Raw genomic sequence first — 17,744 nt, 5'->3', positions numbered from 1 at the left:
ATTACTTCATTCTTGCTCAGGGACTATCTCAACCCATGGATTCCATGAGACCAAAGCAAGAGAAGAAAACAGAGGGTCACGTGCCAGTTTTTAAATGCTTTGGCCCGAAGTGTCCCATAGCCATTGGTTAGAAGTAATCACACACCACTGGCTACCCACCAGGGAGGGGTCTGGGATGTCCGAGGGACATTTGCTGAGCAATCAATGTCTGTGCACAGCCAAGCTGTGTGCTAGAACACATCCAAAGCCTGGTCATTTGAGCCAGATTGCTCGCTGAGAGCAGTGGGCATTTCTTTGATATATATTTTTTAGGTTTTTAAAAAATTTTTTTAATGTTTATTTATTTTTGAAAGAGAGACAGAGTACAAGAAGGGGAGGGGCAGAGAGAAAGAGACAGGCAGACACAGAATCCGAAGCAGGCTCCAGGCTCTGAGCTGTCAGCACAGAGTCCAACGCGGGGCTTGAACCCACGAACCACGAGATCATGACCTAACTCAAATCAGGCGCTCAATGACTGACCATGCAGGTGCCCCCCTTCATGTATTTTAAATAATATATCGTATCACCATTAGTTAATAATAGGCCCAGAAGACAGAGGCCGGAGAAAAATAGAGAAGGCATTGCTATGGGAATTAAAATTACCACTGAGAAAGGAGGCAGTCAATTAATATCCAGACAAAGCAATAGCTGGTCCCCGCTCTGCCTGACATGTGGGGACAGCCACTTAGTCCCCTGAGCATCCTGAAGATCAGGTGGCCAGTGGGACTGGGTGCGGTCCCCAAGCAGGGGATCCGGTTACCGTTTATGGGAGGAGCCCTGGGGCCTCAGCAGAAGCGGCTGTGTCTTCCCAGCTGGCTTTCAGCTCCTGAATGCACGTCTCTTGATCTTCTTTTGTTCTCTCCCCTCTGTAGGAATGACGTTTTTGGAGGACTGCCCCATACAGCCCCTCATTCCTCTCTATTTGCTAGTGGGTGGGGTCACTGGAGCCTTAAAGTTGACGTATATTTATCTACTATTTGTAGTTTCTTGCAGAAATTTAGCTTACAGGCACGTGCATGCATCCTTTGATTGTTTGCTACTCACAGGGGAGCCAGTGCAGCTCCCCTCCCTAACCACAGGGTTGTGGAATATCCTGAGGTCTGCATGCAGAGACATGGATTTTTCCAGATGAGGAGCATTCACCCAGAGCTGGGCATCTTTGCAGTAGCTTCCTTCCTGCAGCCCCAAGCACAATGTGCTAATTTGTGGCTTAGGTCTGACAAGAGTTGAAGCAGAAGAGTTACTGACTGCCAATTAATTCTACCTTTGAATTGGACTGGCCTTATCTTGGCCTTTCTCTGCTTCTTTTTAGAAAGGTTCCTGTGTAGGGCAGTGGAGTTTGCATCTGGTTCAAATGTATTTGATTCTAGCAGCTCTTATTTTTGTGTTTCTCCTAGTTCTCGAAGGTGACCGGCAGAGAACCCATTAGCTGCAATCATCAATCAGACGTCTGACTCGGACGTTCAGGGGAGGAGTGCCTCTCTGTGACTCCCAAGCTTGTGTCAGTGTAGGGAGCCGATCTGCTCTTGGGCTGTACTGACATCTGTCTTAACAGGAAAAGTGACAGAAGAAAAAAATATCAAGGATCCCGGAGAGTCTCCAGTCTCCAGTCAAAATCCCTGGCCTGCAGAAAAGTCCCACCTGTCCAAAGCACCTCAGGTCTAAGGTATCGTAGGTCCACCTGCGTTCATCAGTGACCCTTCCCAACTGTCCAAGCGGCCCTCAAAGCTTCCTGTATCAAAGGCCAGAAAACACAAGCATCCGTTTTCCCAAAATGGTTGCAGAAGATGAAGCACAAAAGAAAACCACCAGGAGTGCCATGTATAAAATTTCATTTGGACCCACTGTCTAATTTCTTTGCCAGCATCTTTCTGGCGCTCGGGGTCTTCAAAAGTACTGGCTGGTGGTGTTGGTCAGGGTATTGGTTAGGACATCAATGGAGTGTCCAGCTGTTCTCCTATGCAATCAGTGGTCATCAGCTCAAGTCACGGGTACCATGTCTGATTTGAGGCATGTGTTTGGAGCCTTTTGTGTGTGAGGTTACCTCACCCTTGTCTCCTAACAGCAGTCCAGGGGGCAGTGTTCTGGAATGTGCGATAACATGTGATTCCCCCTCCCCCTGCCACCCTGAGACAGCATCCCCACAGGATCTGCTGGGACTCTGTTTAGCTCCAAGGAACCCCAGAGGCTCTCTGCTCTGTGGGGCTGCTTATCCCCCATGGCCCCAGGGCGTGAGGGGAAAGCCCTAATGGACTGAGTGCCATAGAGATGTTCAAAACAAGGGCCAAGTTTTCAGCAGTAATTACCTCTGCTCAGCCCTCTCTCACTCGGCTACCTCACCGTCGCGCCATGAAGTGAAACTTGCCTTCGGAGATGTTCCCGTCCATGGGGTCTGTTCCTCTTAACAATGGCAAACTTTCCCTTTATGAAATCCGGCCCAGAACCCAGAGGTAATTTATTTTAATGAACAAACGAGGGCCCTGATAAACAGCCCTGATTTTTTTTTCCTGGCAACCTAAAACTGTTTGAAGCCAAATTAAATTTTTGTGCTCATCATACCGAGGTAATACACAGCGAGTCCATAACCGTTAGAGCAAGAGCAAACAGATTTATAGAATCCCCAGACGGAGAAGTCTGCTGGTGGTGCCAGTGCTTTGTCCTTAACCCTCTCAGAACACTGCAGCAATGCCCAGCCTCCTTTCTAAAACCCATCTGTGGTGCCACAGTGCTGCAATGTACTGTAGAGAAAGTGGAGCATCGGTGAGTGGACACTCCCCAGGGTCACCAGAAAGAACTTCAAGTCGTGACCCTCTAGAAGATCACGACATGGATTTAGTAGGTTGAGACCATTAAAAAAAATTGGAATAGAGAGATGCCTGAGTGCTTCAGTCGGTTAAGCATCTGACTCTTGATTTCGGCTCAGGTCACGATCTCACGGTTTGTGGGACTGAGCCCCACATCGGGCTCTGTGCTGACAGTGCAAAGCCTGCTTGGGATTCTCTTTTTTCCTCTCTGTGTGCCTACCCCCTCTCCCTCCCTAAATAAACATTAAAAAAAAAACAGAACAGAAAACATTAGAGTGCCCAGTAAGCATTGTGTGATACACATATACACATGTGTGTGATACACACATACACATGTGTGTTTGGGCATATTGGCCATATAATTTAATCCAAACTGGGACCCTTTTGAGAGTATACATGGGTTTAATAATCATGCCAGGAAAACACCGTACCAGGACTTCTCTGAGCCAACAAAGACACACAGTCTCTCAATGACTAGGTTGTGATGTAAAATGTATTTGTTACTGAGGGCCTTGTTAAAAAGGAAGTTTCAAAAACACTGATTTAGTGGCCACTATCTACCTAATGCTCCATCTCCTCTTCCAATATCCCACTGCTCAGTGATAGTTTCTACCACCCAGTGAGCGCTTACAATGTGCCAGGTGCGGTGCTAAGGGGTTTGCCTCACTTTGAATTTAGTCCTCACAATATCCTTTTGAGGCAGGTACTTGTATCAGAAAGGAGTTTTGAATACGAGGAACAAAAAATCAGGAGGAAAGACTCCACAGCATCGAGAACCGACCAGGCCTGTGAAGTGGCCCAGAAGTTGCGGGACATCTGCTGGGGTCTGCGCTTCGCAAGGCAGGGGGCCTCTTGGGTGGCTCTCTAGCATCAGGACCAGGCGCCCGTGTCGCAAAGTCATGTGTGCTGGAAGTGTGCTGGGACAGTCGAAGGAAAGTCTGCCCTGGCTGCCGGTCATAACTGCAGAGCACAGTGACTGGGCAGACACAGTGAACCAGGGTGAGAAGACAGCGCAGGGGGACCACAGCGCAGAGCAAAAGGCACCCCTGAGGCACAAAGCACGTGTTGCGACTGAGGAAAGCCGTGAACAAGTCGGCAGGTGAACCAATCACAGCTGGACCCCGTCTCTTCCTCCTCGTGGGGAAAGAATCGCTGGGGTGCCGCCAGCACAGGAGCTACTGATTGCTTTCGCCAGGGGAGGCGCAGGGAGCCTCCCGGGTTTCTGGCTTGGACAGCATCACCCAAAGAGAGGAATATGGAAGGTAACAAGTTATGTCCTCATATGTCTATGAGCCCTGAGGACCCTTGGTGGAGCCTCACACGTGTCTGAAGTCTGCAGGAAAGCTCTGGAAGGGAACTGCAGAGAGGCCACCATCAGCCTCTAGGTGGGTGAGGCCAGGGCCTGGGTCACATTTGTGAGGGTCACCAAAGAGGGAAGCTACTGAAAGAGGCTGAGAGACAGAATGGCGTGGTGGAAATGGTCTTCAGCTTTGTCTGAAGACAGACCTGGTGCTTGGATCTTCCACTTTTTACATGCGTGAATTGGCCCAAATCCTTAACCGTCCTGGTCCTCAACTCCTTTGTTTCTAAAGCAAGGAAAGTAATGTGCATTTCCATAGCGTTGTTTGAAATAAGACAATCTGCCTAAAAATGAAAGCACTTAGTATCTGTCTTAGCTCAGGCGGCCATGACAATATGCCATGGACTGAGTTGCTGCCATAACAGACATTTAGCAGGGGGAGGGAGGAGGGCACTTTCAGCTGATGACCACATGCAGGTTTGTGGTGATGGGAGGAGGGGAGCAGGTCACTGGAGCCAGGAAGGCCAGGGATGACCTCAAGGATGATGAAGCAAACCAGAGCAGCAGTGAGACTCCCGGTGTGGAGATGGATTCCAGTCCACTTATCCCTTGCCCAAAGCAGCTCACACATCAAAACGGAAAATGCCACCAAGGATGCTGACTAAGGACTGATGCCTTCATTCTCGCCAGTTCTAATTCTTCAAAATTAAATTTCGATCCTTGGCGGCATTTCCAACTCTAGTGTGGGCACTTTGCATATTAAATCTCTCTCTCTCCTGCTGTTTCTCTCCTACCTCCTATTCCCTCTCCTCTCCCACCTTTGCTACCCCGCACCCCCCCACCACCACCACTACAACCACAACCCAGGTATCCCTCTCACTGTAGGACTCCACCAGGCTGAGGCGGCTTGTGGCCACGGCCGAGGTGATGGACGACAGAGACGATGATGGATGTCCCTGGAGGCTGACCGTGTGCGGGTGTTATGTCCACCGCAGCCTCGGCCTCTTCCTCTTCCTCTGGTACATTCTGGGGACTCACCGGGCCTCCTCTGTTCACCTGCCTGATTTTAGTCCCGCTTTCCAGCAGCCTCTGCATACAGTATTGTGACAAAACCCTGGACCTCTTCGCAGTGGGGGTCATCCTGGCAGTGGTTGTGTCCACGTGGGGTCCAGGTGGAGACTCGTTGTCAATGAAGACGGAAAGTCCCCCGCGCCGGCACTCACGGACACACAGACGCGCATGCGCAAATCCACACACTCGCATGCATATGCAAATACACACACACACACACACACACACACGCGCGCGCGCACAATTGCAAGAAGAGGACAGCAGTATGACTTCCCTACAGGCAGTGAAGAAACCACCAAAATGCTCTGCATAGCCTAGGCAGACTAAAGAAGCGCTTCCCTCCCCAGGCCTGGGGGACCCACTGTGGTTCTTTTCAGAGTGGGACTTTTGTACACAGGAGTGTGCAGAGGGATTTTCTTTTTTCTTTTATTTTTTCTTTCTTTCTTTTTTTTTTTTTCACGAGGGGATGAAGCAAGGGAGGCAAAGAATGGGAGACTTTCGAATCACAGGCTGTTTCCATGATCACAAGAGCAAGGTTTGCTGCTGTTACTGTTGTAGCCATGCTGTCACTCAGCCATGGGCGACCTGAAGTTGTCGGAAGGTAGATCTTTCAAACAAGACATATCTTAGCTTCACTTTGGTGACTTTGCTGTGAAAAGGAGAAAGGTGCCCCTGTTGAATGACCCCAGGTGTCTTTTGGGAAAGTGAATTACCTCTCTTTCCCAGCCCCAAATCAGAAGGGTTTGATCAGACAGGCAAGGGCATCCCAAGGACAGCTATAAACGTTGCCAAAGTCAAGGGAGTCAGTGCCCTGGGGCTCTGGTCTGGCCTGTGAGCCTGGCATCACAGGGAGCAGTGTGCCCTCCCCGTGTGCCTTGGGTAGCGCTACTGCAAATTCTTTGCTTAGCCTGAGTCTGCTTCTTTCCCCGGCTATCAGTGTACATCTCTCTAATTTGTTGATGGCACAAACCAGTTTCAGGTAGAGTTTGGCCAGGTTTCATGTGGTTTCATTAATGTGGGTGCTTTTTGGTCTCTGACTTTAAATATGCTACAGTAGCAAACCTACTTGACATCAGGTTAGGGTTGGGAAGCCTTTTGCAAATCCATTTGTCTGGAAGTTCAGGATGACACCAGAGAGCAAACACGAATATCCCTCCTGCTGTTGTTAGGAATGAAGTTCCTGGGAGCTGTGGGATCAGGCCATGTGGCCCCATGGGAGGTGGGGGGGGCACCGATCTTTAGAATCTTGGATGAAGACTCTGTCGTGTGTGTTTCTAGGGGCAGTGCCCGCCTGGGGGGACAGTGGCACCTTCATAATTGTGCTTCTATCACAGCACGTGCGCACCCTCTGTATGTTTACATGGTGCTGAGCTACTTGCCTGCTTTTGTGCCACAGGTGGAGGTGGGGTGCTTTACAATAAAACCAACCCCAGAGCGGCCATCAGTGTGGGCTCAAACCAAAAGTCTCACTCCTCTTCATGCTTTCAGAGAAGAAGATGTAGGACCTCACGTTGAGTTTGGGCATCTGTCACCTGCTGCTACATTTGGTCCAGGTTCCTCCCAGGTAGGAGGAAGGTGCTGGAAGCGCCCTCTGCCAGGCAAAGGGCAGAAAGCCCTTACTTTGCCCCTACCCCTCTGGGGCTTTGCTGTTTTCATTTTCGCCTGAGCCTTGGAAGATCAGAGGGTGTACAACCCCCAAGTTCCTGCCATCATCTGGGATGCCCGAAGTCACTCTCATTGCGCCCCACATCACCTTCTCCACGCTGGGGGCTCAGACACCAGAGCAAGGGAAGTGTTCCCCCTTCCACCCTGCCTTCCTTAGGTAGTGACTCACCAGGCACTTGCAGTCACTTAGCTACTATTTGGACATAAAGGAAAACCAACAGAGCCCATTTGTAAGCTCAATCCAGGCCACACATCAACCAGTACACTTCACATATCTGATACTAACTCCTGAGCAGGACTTGAATGTCCAAAAAAGGAAGCCAAGTCTATATAGTTAGGCAAAGCCAGACTCTGTACTTATGGAGGAGAATGGCTAGCCAGCCTCCGTACGTACAGAATCTGGCTCCCCTTTGCAGAGGCAGGCTCCCCAGTGTACAGTCTGTCTCTTCTTTCTCACAAATAAATACACATGGGGAAAAAAATTAAAAAAAATAAATGCTGTATTTCAGTCAATAACATTAAAGGAAAAATATATAGCCAAAAATCAAACTATAGGAGAGATGCCTGAGTGGCTCAGTCAGTTAAGCTTCTGACTTTAGCCTGGGTCATAATGTCATAGTTCACGAGTTTGAGCCCCCACATCTGGCTCTCTGTGTCAGCACAGAGCCACTTCAGATCCTCTGTCTCCCTCTCTTTCTGCCCTTCCCCCACTTGCTCTTTCTCTCTCAAAAATAAACATTAAAACAATAGGAAAAACTAAAATGGTTAGTTAGAAAGCAGAGGTTTTCAACCTCTTTTACCCCCTACACCAACACACTAGAGTCTCACCCTAGAAGGACTGGTGAAGAAGTGTGATGGCTCTCACAGGTGCCCCCGCCCCCCCTCCCCGTGCAAAGGAGAGTTTTGGTCGTAGGCCCTCGATAATTACTAAAGGCCTGGACTACATTTTTGGATTTGAGTTTCCTTGCCACCAAAGAGGTAAGGAAAATATGATCATCAGCTACAAACTGCGCATTTTCTGTGGAGTAAAAAAAATATGTGCCCTCAGAGAAACACGGGTTAAGTCTGAAAGACCATATTCACATGTGTCCATTCCTAGAGGGAACGTGGTGTGATTCAATGAGTGACATCTTCAGCATACTATACAAAGACATGAACAGTCTTTGAATTATAATTTATTCGGACCTCCTTCAACAGACGGTGAAGTGGTTACAACAAGGCACATTTCAGAAAAGAAGTTCTGCGGCCAAGGCAAATGGTCCGTGATGACGGTTCTGTGAAGATCTGGCTTCACCCAGAAAGAACTATAAGAGGGTCTAGGAAGTGATTAGCGGCATGTCCTTTATGTGATTTCCCTTTTAGGATAATTTCCCTCATCTGGGCTTTTTGGTGGAAGACGAATGTGGGAGGTTCAGAGTTATTATCCAGAGGCTTGGAGTGTAGACATTCCGCGCTGGTGCTAAGTGGACTGCAAACACTGGCAGAATGAAAGTACCTAGCCAAGAGTGACCCAAAAGTCAGCCATCCCTTCTTTGCAGGAATGGTTTTCCGGGAGAAATTAACATAACATCTGAACCTAAAAGTGCTAAAAGAAACCGGAAAAAGGGACCATTGCATTGGGGCCAACTGCACCAGTGGTTCACAGACCTCGGTGAACCTGCAGAAGCATGGTCCCCAGAGACTCTGATTCTGTGGATCAGGGGACCGCACATGTGCACTCAGGCCACACAGGAGTCACAGACTGACCCCGAACTGTTCCATCGTGGTTGTGAGCATGAGGGCACTATGGGGCTAGCCTAGTATTTCGTGTTATTTCCATCCGTCTCAGCACGAGAAGAGGCAAAGTGGTCAATAACTTTCACTCGTGTATAAATGAATCTTGTGCTTCATTTCCTTGTGGGCGTTTTTCATTGTTGATGACATAAACTTGGTACAATTGTTCCTCGGTGCCTTCCCTGAGTGCCCTGGGGGAGATAATTCTCCAGGCCTTGGGACGCTCTCTTGTTCTTTCCTCCAGCGGGATTACCATGGGCACGGACTGTACACAGGAGCCAACAACCGTCAGGGGCCTGTTCAAGGCAAATTTGGCTCCATAAAACTTGTAATCCTCAGGTGGGCAGACGAGTTCATAGTGGATTCTAGAAAAATGAACTCATAAAAAATCCTTATTTACTCTAGTGGTAATTTCTCTTTTTATGAGTATGGAACTAAGAAGGAAGCAAATCTCTCTTTTACAGAGATCAGATTTCAATAGTTCACTTTTGAGGTCAGCCTGGTTTATTGCTGCCAACTTATCTTAGCCAAGAGGAGCCAGCCTCTTGCTATCGCCCGCAGACGTGAAATAGCAGGTGGGTGTTTCTCAAATGCATCTTCTGCTGTTTTCTCTGCAGCACTATCTTTGTTAGATCAGTTAGTTTTTAAACTTTCTTACTGAGTTGAATGGAAGTAAAGTTTTATAGGCAAAGACAGCCCACACTTTCTGCATGCTGGTACCGCACCAGGTGAAGTGGTAAGACTTTGCACACATGCAAGTTCTAATAAGGGCACTCAAGTCTCATGACTCAGAATGTCTTGGTTCCGATTGCCTCCTATTCATCCCCATTGGTGAGAGGGGGGTCCCTTTCCCTGAATGCCAGGAGATGGCGGAGCACACAACTGTTGATTGCTGGACGCAGGAGAGCGATGGTGGCTCACGGGTCCCATGTATGCACAGCCCAGGGGAAGGACGCAGCACGCCATGCAGGGCCACTTGGAGGCTGGCAGGAAAACGTGATGGGCTTGTTTGAATAACATCTGAAGCTGGCACGGAGGTCAAACCTGTCACATTGAGGAGTGGGTGGGGTGCAGCCTTTCCTGCCTCGTGGGGGATGTACCTGGTAAGAGCAGGGAACTCACTGTTAGGCCTCTGGGCCTCTAGGAGGCTAAATATGTCAAGGCAGCTGATGAAATTTGGGGCCTTCCAATACACCCTCCAAGATCAATCTCTGCCTTTATTTGCCTTTTTTCCCTGGATTACTTAGTCCTGAATTCAAATCCAGATCTGAACTTTCTCAACAACCAAAGCAGAAGGCAGATCAATCAATAATGAGATACACATCATCTGTGAAGTAAGAAAAAAAAGGGGCGGGGGGCACCTGGGTGGCTCAGTCGGTAAAGCAATTGACTTCGGCTTGGGTCCTGATCTTGCGGTTCGTGAGTTCAAGCCCTGTGTTGGGCTTTGTGCTGTCAGCTCAGAGCCTGAAGCCTTCTTTGGATTCTGTGTCTCCCTCTCTCTCGGCCCCTCCCTCCCCCACTCACACTCTGTCTTTCTCTCTCTCTCTCTCTCTCTCTCTCTCTCTCAAAAATAAAGAAAACCATTAAAAAAAAAAAAGTCTTTCCCCACCATCAACACCCAGGTTAGAGCACTCACTTCCTGGAAGGCTCTGGCCCTGGTCAGCAGCTCTGAGCCCTTCCAGCCTTCTGATGATTTTCCCTGCAATTGCAAAAATCTTGCAGTCTGATTGAATTCTTCCAAACCATTTTTTTTTACTTTTTATTTCTTCATTTGAATATTTCAGCTTTAAAATGTCCTGTAGCCTGTGCTTTTCCATAGCTCCCCCCACCCACACACAAAGGCGTTCACACATTGATTTACAGCTTTAAGTTTGTTTATAAAGAAGCCAGGGTCCGTTAAGTTCCCAGTTCACTGGGGAAGCAGCTGTGTCCCAGAGCCGCTGGGACTCCCTGTGCCCGCCCACGGGGGCGCCCCGGCTGCAGCAGGTGTGGCAGCTGATGGTTCACACCTGCAGCCTTTCCTGGAACCCCCCTCAGGGTTAGCAGAGCCAGCCTGCCAGGACGCGCCCCAGACTCACCTGCCTTTCGGCCCCCCAACATATTGCAGTTGCTCATAGCTAAGGACCGAGTGGGGGAAGAGAGAGTACAAGGCCAACTCCCTTGGTTCAGGGCAGGTCAAGCTCTGTCTTGTCATTCACAGTCCAGAGCTTTCCGCGGGATCTGGCCAGGCTTTATCAGAAGCCACATCCTTTCCCATTTTCTTCCTCTTCCCTGACTTGCATATTTGTTTCCCCAAGGCCACTCCCGCAGCACGCCCCTTTCCATGAAGCTCCACCCCCAGGCTCTGCCTCCAGGGAACCCGACCTGGGACAGGGCTGTTTGTCCATAGCAGGAGGCAGGAGAAAAATCAGTAGTATAAAGCCCTTTTATTTTCCTAAAATGTGATACACGCTTATGGCTAAACATTCAAGTAGTGTCAGAGGGTATAATAAGATATGAAGGATTTCACACCTTTCCCCAACACCCAGGCCCAGTCTTCCATAAGGTAGCCATGCTAATGTTCTAGTACCTTTTCAGAACACGTCTATGCATATTTAGGAATCAATTACATCAAATGATTCATATTATTCTGCACCCTGCTTTTTTCCACTTGCTACATCATGAACTTCTTTCCCTTTTCAATGCAAAGAGATCTGCTTTCAAAAATGACCAATAATCATAAGACTCACGTAAAAACGTACATTCTCTGTTACTGGTATGGTCTGTCATTTCTGTGAATCAAAATGGAAAAAACCAGTAATGTGACAGTTTATCTTGCCAATAGAGCAACTGAGAGGTCCACTGGGGGAAGCAGTTGTCATTGTCCCCTGGTGTGCCCAGTCAAATGAGCCCAACTGAACCAAAACTCCCAATGAAATTAGTTGCTGAGCCTTTTGGATAACAGCCATGTGACTCACCTGAGGGAATCTCAGGTTGGTCCCCACCAATGGATTAAAATGCTAAGGGGTAGGGTGCCTGGGTGGCTCAGTCAGTTAAATATCCAACTTCAGCTTAGATCATGATCTCATGGTTCATGAGTTCTAGCCCCGCATTGGGCTCTGCTGACAGCTCAGAGCCTGGAGCCTGCTTCAGATTCTGCGTCTCCCTCTCTCTCTGCCCGTTTTGGGCTCATGCTCCGCTTGTATCTCTCTCAAATGAATAAATGTTTAAAAAAGGTTTATTAACATTAAAACAATTTTTCTAAATAACTGGTGAGAGAAAAGAAGTTGAGCTGCTTCTAAATTATGCACATCCACAAAACCTCCTACATTAGCAGCAAGCCATCCTTTCAATATTGCATGTGTGTGAGTGTGCGTGTATAATTAAGGTATCCTAAGCTATGATTGCAAGATGGAGGCAGCACCCAGATATCCCAGAAACTATAAAAAGTATTTTAAGATACAGAACAAAAAGTCACAACAGAACACAAGGGGGCACCCTCTCAACCCGTTCAGAGGGCCACCCTGCAGCCATGACACCAGAAACCAGAAAATAACAAGTGTCGGTGAGGATGTGGAGAAATTGGAGCCCTTGCGCCATGTTGGTGGGAATGTGAAATGGTGCTGCTGTTATGGAAAACCGTATGAAGTTGCCTCAAAAAAATTAAAAATGGAACTGCCACGTGAGCCAGCAACTCCACTCCTGGCTACCCACCCAGAAGAACTGAAAGCAGGATCTTGAAAAGACAGTTGGACTCAATATTCAGCATTGAATGATTGGTATCATTCTTCATGATAGTTAAGAGATGGAAGCAAGCGAAGTGTCCCTCAGCAGATGAGTGGATAAGCCAACTGCAGTGGATTTCCTACGGAATATGATTCAGCCTTAAGAAGGAAGAAAATTCTGGGTCACCTGGGTGGCTCAGTCAGTTAAGTGTCTGACTCTTGATTTTGGCTCAGGTCATGATCTCATGGTCATGAGATTGAGCCCTTCAGTCAGGCTCCACGCTCAGGGTGGAGCCTGCTTGGGATTCTCTCTTTCTCCCTCTCTTTCTGCCCCTCCTGAGCTCTTTTCCTCTCTCTCTCAAAATAAACATGTTTTTAAGTTTAAAAAATTTTTTTAAAGAAGGGAAAAAATTCTCACACATGCTACAACATAGAGAAGGCTTGAAGGCATTATGATAAATGCAATAAATCAGTCATAAAAGGACAAATACTATATGATTCTACTAATATGAGGAACCTAGAATAGTCAAAGTCACAGAGACAGAAAGGAGAGTGATGGGTGCCAGGGCCTGGGGGCCGGAAGGAGAGTTAATGTTTAATGGGGACAGAGTTTCAGTTCTAGAAGATGAAAAAGTCTGGCAATGGATGGTGGTGATGGCAGAATGTGAATGTGCTTTATACTATTGAACTGTGCACTTAAAAATGATTAAGATGGTAAACTTTATGTTATGTACATTTTCCCACAATAAGAAAATAAAGGGGAACTAGTGTATTCCTCAGTCTCTCCAAACCTCCCCAGGATGACCGAGTGGCCCAGAACTCACTGGCGAGGGCAGAGTTGTTCCATGTGTATATAAGGGCACACATGCTCACAGGCTCAACACCCAACCTCACTCTTAGCTGACCGCAGGTCTCAGTGCCTCACCCCTAGAATGCCCCGCCTTCAGTCTCCCAGCCCCTCTGACTTGTGGGGAGTCGGGGGTGGGGGTGGAGTGTGAAATGGAGGGCAGGGAACTAGAAGTGACCCATCTGAACACCGGAGCCAATCAACCAACCACAAAAAGGTCAGGAGATAGTAGTGGAAGTTTCCAGCCTTGTGGAAGTGACTAAAAGAAGAAAATGGGTTCTTACAGAAAATGGGTTAACTCTGTGGGGTCTGGTCCCAGACTGTCTGGTTGGAATCCTGGTTGTGCTACATCCCAGATTCTGGTGCAATCTTGGACCTGCTACTGAAATTCTCTGTGCTTCAGTCTTATTAATACAAGCCTTTTTTTTTTTTAAGAGACATCGAGAGAGTTGTGCAAGTGGGGGAAGGGCAGAGACTGAGAGAGAGAGAGAGAGAGAGAGAGAGAGAATCCCAAGTAGGCTCCCGAGCCATCAGCACAGAGCCTGACACAGGGCTCAGTCTCAAGACTCTGAGATCATGACCTGAGCCAAAATCAAGAGTCAGATACTTAACCGACTGAGCCACCCAGGCAGCCACAGGAAGAAATGTTTTCATTTCCTCCTCACTACTGTGCTGTAAGGACTGGACAGTTATGCTGCTGGGTAGAGAAGAAACTGAGGCTCAAGGAGGTCTAGTGTCTCCTCTGAAGAGGTGTCAGAGAGGTGTCTTTCAAGCCAGTTCCTGGCACTCAGTGTCTGTGGTCTCTCCCTGCCTTACCGGTGGCCCTTCTCCTGAGCCAGCAGGGGGATCAAGGAAGCAGGTGAGGGCCAGCTATAACAAACTCCCTGATGGCCTCCAGGCTCTTATTTGACTCCTCTGCCTTTGTACTGGGAATGGAACCTGCTTCTGATAAAATTAAAGCCCTAGAAACAGACTCCATGAGAGTTTCAGATCGACACGAGCCCCATTTGCAGGAAATCATTTCTTTCATCAGCTTAGTTACATGGAGACTGCCCCTACCCTGGCTTCACGACTGCCGTGACCTTGGCCCATCTCACCACTACCATGTCTAGTGCTCGGGAGGCGGACAAGGGAAACAAGGTGGACTTTGGCGTGTCTTTTATTTGAATAGGTAATTCATGCACACAATACAAAATTCAAACCCTCCAAGGGTATTCAGTGTAAACTGAGTCTCTCTCCCACTCCTGCTCCCTGGTACTGAAGCTCTTAGTAGAAACCCCCTCACCATGACCAGTTTCTTGTGAAAGGAAGGAGACCCTTAAATCAAAGGAAGTTGGTTCAGATGGACAGCAGACAGCCCTGGAGTGGACCAGTCTGTAAAAACCAGTGGGCATCAAGGGACTCGGGAGGTGTTCCTAAATGGGGTCCAGCCTCCTGCTGGGTGACTGTGTGAGCCGCTGCATGGAGGGGTCATTGTCTGCCATGTACTTCTTGCCTGGGCTGCTTCTCTCCTCCGTTAATGTGACCCCCAGAAAACAGTTGCCTTGGGTTTCTTGCAATCAGACTTCTGTGATTAGGGCTGGGAGCCCCTAACCCTTGGCTGTCGTTACAGAAGAGACCGGTACTTTAATCCATGTCCAAACAGTTTCAGGACCTGCGCATGACCTTCACTGCGCAGATCAGCCTCAGAGATCTTCTTCCCCACTCCCTGCCTCATCTTCCCTTTCTTTCCGTTCCTTCCCCTTTGCTCTCATTTCTCCTCCCCACCCACAAGTGCACATTAAACACATACAAAGAGAAGTGCCTGAGCCTCCTATGGATTTATGATTTATAGTTATTCATCTTACTATCTATGTGAGATTGCCAGGTAAAATATTAAGGCACCACTGCCATTATAACCTTGTCTTCCATGATCTCATTGGCAGCTGGTGTTGCCATGACAACTGCGCTGGAGAAACTGGTACTGAGCTTCAGTAGAAGATGACGTGAGCATCGGTGTGAGTGTGAGTGTGTGTGTGTGTGTGTGTGTGTGTGTGTGTGTGTGTGTGCAGACTTCCCATCATGTATATCTCTTGTGTGGGAAGCCATGATTTTCTTAGGCCACACCTTCTGCTTCTCCTTCCAATTTGGTCAAAATTAGCTTCAGGACTCTAAATCAATTGGAAGGGAGCTTTGGAGGAGGATTTCATTGTTTGGCTTATTGCGTGGCAAATCGGAAACAAGGACACATAAGAAATATTTTAGAGCCTCTCTACCTCCGTGAAATAAAGCAGCTGTCCCCACTTCAGGTCACTTGTAAAAGCACCTTGGGCCTAAGTTACTTAAAATTTGTATGTAATTCTCTTATTAAATAAAGAAAGTCAGAGCTAGAAGGGGTCTCACATGTCATCTGAATCCCCCTTTCATTTAGATGAGAAGACGGAGGCCTAGAGAGGCCAAGGGACTTGCTACTATATAGTACGGCTCCAGGATGGATATTATGACTTCAGCTAGGTGACTTACCCCTGTAAGTCTCAGTCTGCTCATCTGCAAAATGGGGATACTATTGAGAGCAACTTTACTAGGTCATTGTAAGGATTAAGTGAGATAATCAATCCACAATGCTTGACGCATATTAAGCCCTCAATAAATTTTTATTATTGTGACCCCACATAACACTGGGAGTCAGAAATAGAACTAAAATCCAGCTCAGCTAACTCCTACTTAAATGGAACCCTTTCCCTTTAATCCTTCCCTGTCCTTTGTTTCTTTTTGTGTACATATTCCCTGTCAAGCTGGGGAGAGTGGAAGGCCCTTCTGAAATGGGGCTTGTCTTGTCCTAAAAACCTCCCAAGAAATGAGTGTACCGCACACACTAGATACCCTGTGGATAGTTGTTGATTTAAGGATAAACATTACATGCTTCGTGCACTCCTGGATGATCGACTGCATGTACACGGCATGGCCGTAATGTAAAGAGAGAAAGGAAGGCAGAGAAAAATGGAGGGAAGCGAACATTTTTGATCACTTCAGGTGAGATCAGGCGTTTTGCTAGGCTCTTTACCCATGTGTCTAATCATCACTGCCATCTCGTGAGGTGAGCATATTCATTTCCCATCTACAAATAAGAGAACTAAGACTGAGTGGTCACGCAGCACGCCCAGGACGCCAGGGTGACAGCTGGGTTTCCACCCATCCATTTACTTCAAGGTGCTGCTGAGACCCTCAATAGACTCTGTGGTTCAAAACTTCTCACCCTCTCTGTGAGCCAAAAGCCTATTTCCAAGGCGGTGAGAGGGATTCGGGGCAGACAGACACCTTTTCTATCACTGACACAAAGCAGAGTATACAAAGCACAGTTGTGTAACTCTGGGAATGTAAAATATTCTCCCAGCCAAACCAGACTGGTATTGAAAGTCACACCAGGCTGGGTGGTTTTCCAGAATGCCACTTGCTTAAACTCCCTTTCATCACTCTGTCAGGAATAAGAGCAGTGCAGTGTGGGACTTCACAGTGCTGTTCAGACGAACAAACTGTTCTGGGGAAACTTCTTTCAAAAGTTACTCTGAAGTAAAGCCATATCCGCCTGGTGGGGGTGGAGGGCAGTGATCCTGTATCTTACATCCTAGGTAATGAGGCCATTAAGCCAGCTGGTCTGCACATCTTATGTAAGAGAGGCTCTGTCTCCGGGTGAGTTGGGTAAACCAGTACAGAATTTAACTAAGTGACCTATCCCTCAGTTAGGGATGGAGGTCAGCTTCGGATTGGGATGCCTGATTCCTGCCCAGGAGGACCCAGGAGGGGACTGGATGCCTTCACTGGGATCTACATTGGCACAACAACCAGGCTTTACTTACACTGTATGTTTTCGGGGGGGTGTCTGGGGGAGGGGGAGGCTGATGGAGATCTGGAGAAGATCAAGTGGCCCTCCCTGGCATTGCATGAAGTTGCTGAACTGGTGGGCCAAAGTTCAGACTTGAAGACAGCCTGAGCTCTCCGGTGGGAGAACCCAGCCCTGCCTCTTGCCAGCTGTCAGTGTGTTGCCCTCACCAATCTGACTGTTTGCACCTGCTGGAGACAGGAGTTAGATCTTGGCAAAGTTACCCAGGGCATTACATGAAACAAGATATGTTGGAACTTGGAAAATGCTATGCTAAAACTCATCGGATGGAGAAATCTTGTTAATAACATTACGCCTTATCTTTTTATTCCACATGATTTCCTAGGGAAGCAAAGTCTACCAGCCATCTTTGCATCCCAGCCATACCCAGCAGACAGGTGTTCCTCAGATACTTATTGACGCCCAGCTTCAACCCCGAGGTGACCGTGTGGCCCTAAGTGCCGCCCGCAGCAGGGTCTTCCCTCCCTCACCCTGCTCTGAGGCCGGGGTTGCAGTGGGCGCTCGGCACAAAGCCTTACGGAGCTGCGCTGGGGACCTGGAGACCCCGCCGCCCTCCCCGTAGAGAGGGGTCAGTGGCTCTTACGTAACTGGAATGACGTAACCGCGGGCGGCCCCGGCGGGCGGGGAGCCGGGAGCGCGGGCCCCACCACGTCCGTCCGCC

The 17,744-nt window shown here is 48.3% G+C and overlaps 1 protein-coding gene across 1 annotated transcript; it reads left to right on the top strand.

The window, feature by feature from the left end:
* The first annotated feature begins 913 nt into the window (after positions 1 to 913).
* On the top strand, positions 914 to 6,716 carry TMEM272 (transmembrane protein 272). The gene is given in 4 exon segments (XM_029938469.1): positions 914 to 1,018; positions 5,029 to 5,238; positions 5,240 to 5,315; positions 6,703 to 6,716. Coding segments are annotated over 4 exon segments (405 nt in total).
* Positions 6,717 to 17,744: the final 11,028 nt, after the last annotated feature.

This window comes from Suricata suricatta, chromosome 4 (assembly GCF_006229205.1).
Source record: "Suricata suricatta isolate VVHF042 chromosome 4, meerkat_22Aug2017_6uvM2_HiC, whole genome shotgun sequence".
NCBI lineage: Eukaryota > Metazoa > Chordata > Mammalia > Carnivora > Herpestidae > Suricata > Suricata suricatta.
This window is presented reverse-complemented; position numbering and strand designations above follow the sequence as displayed.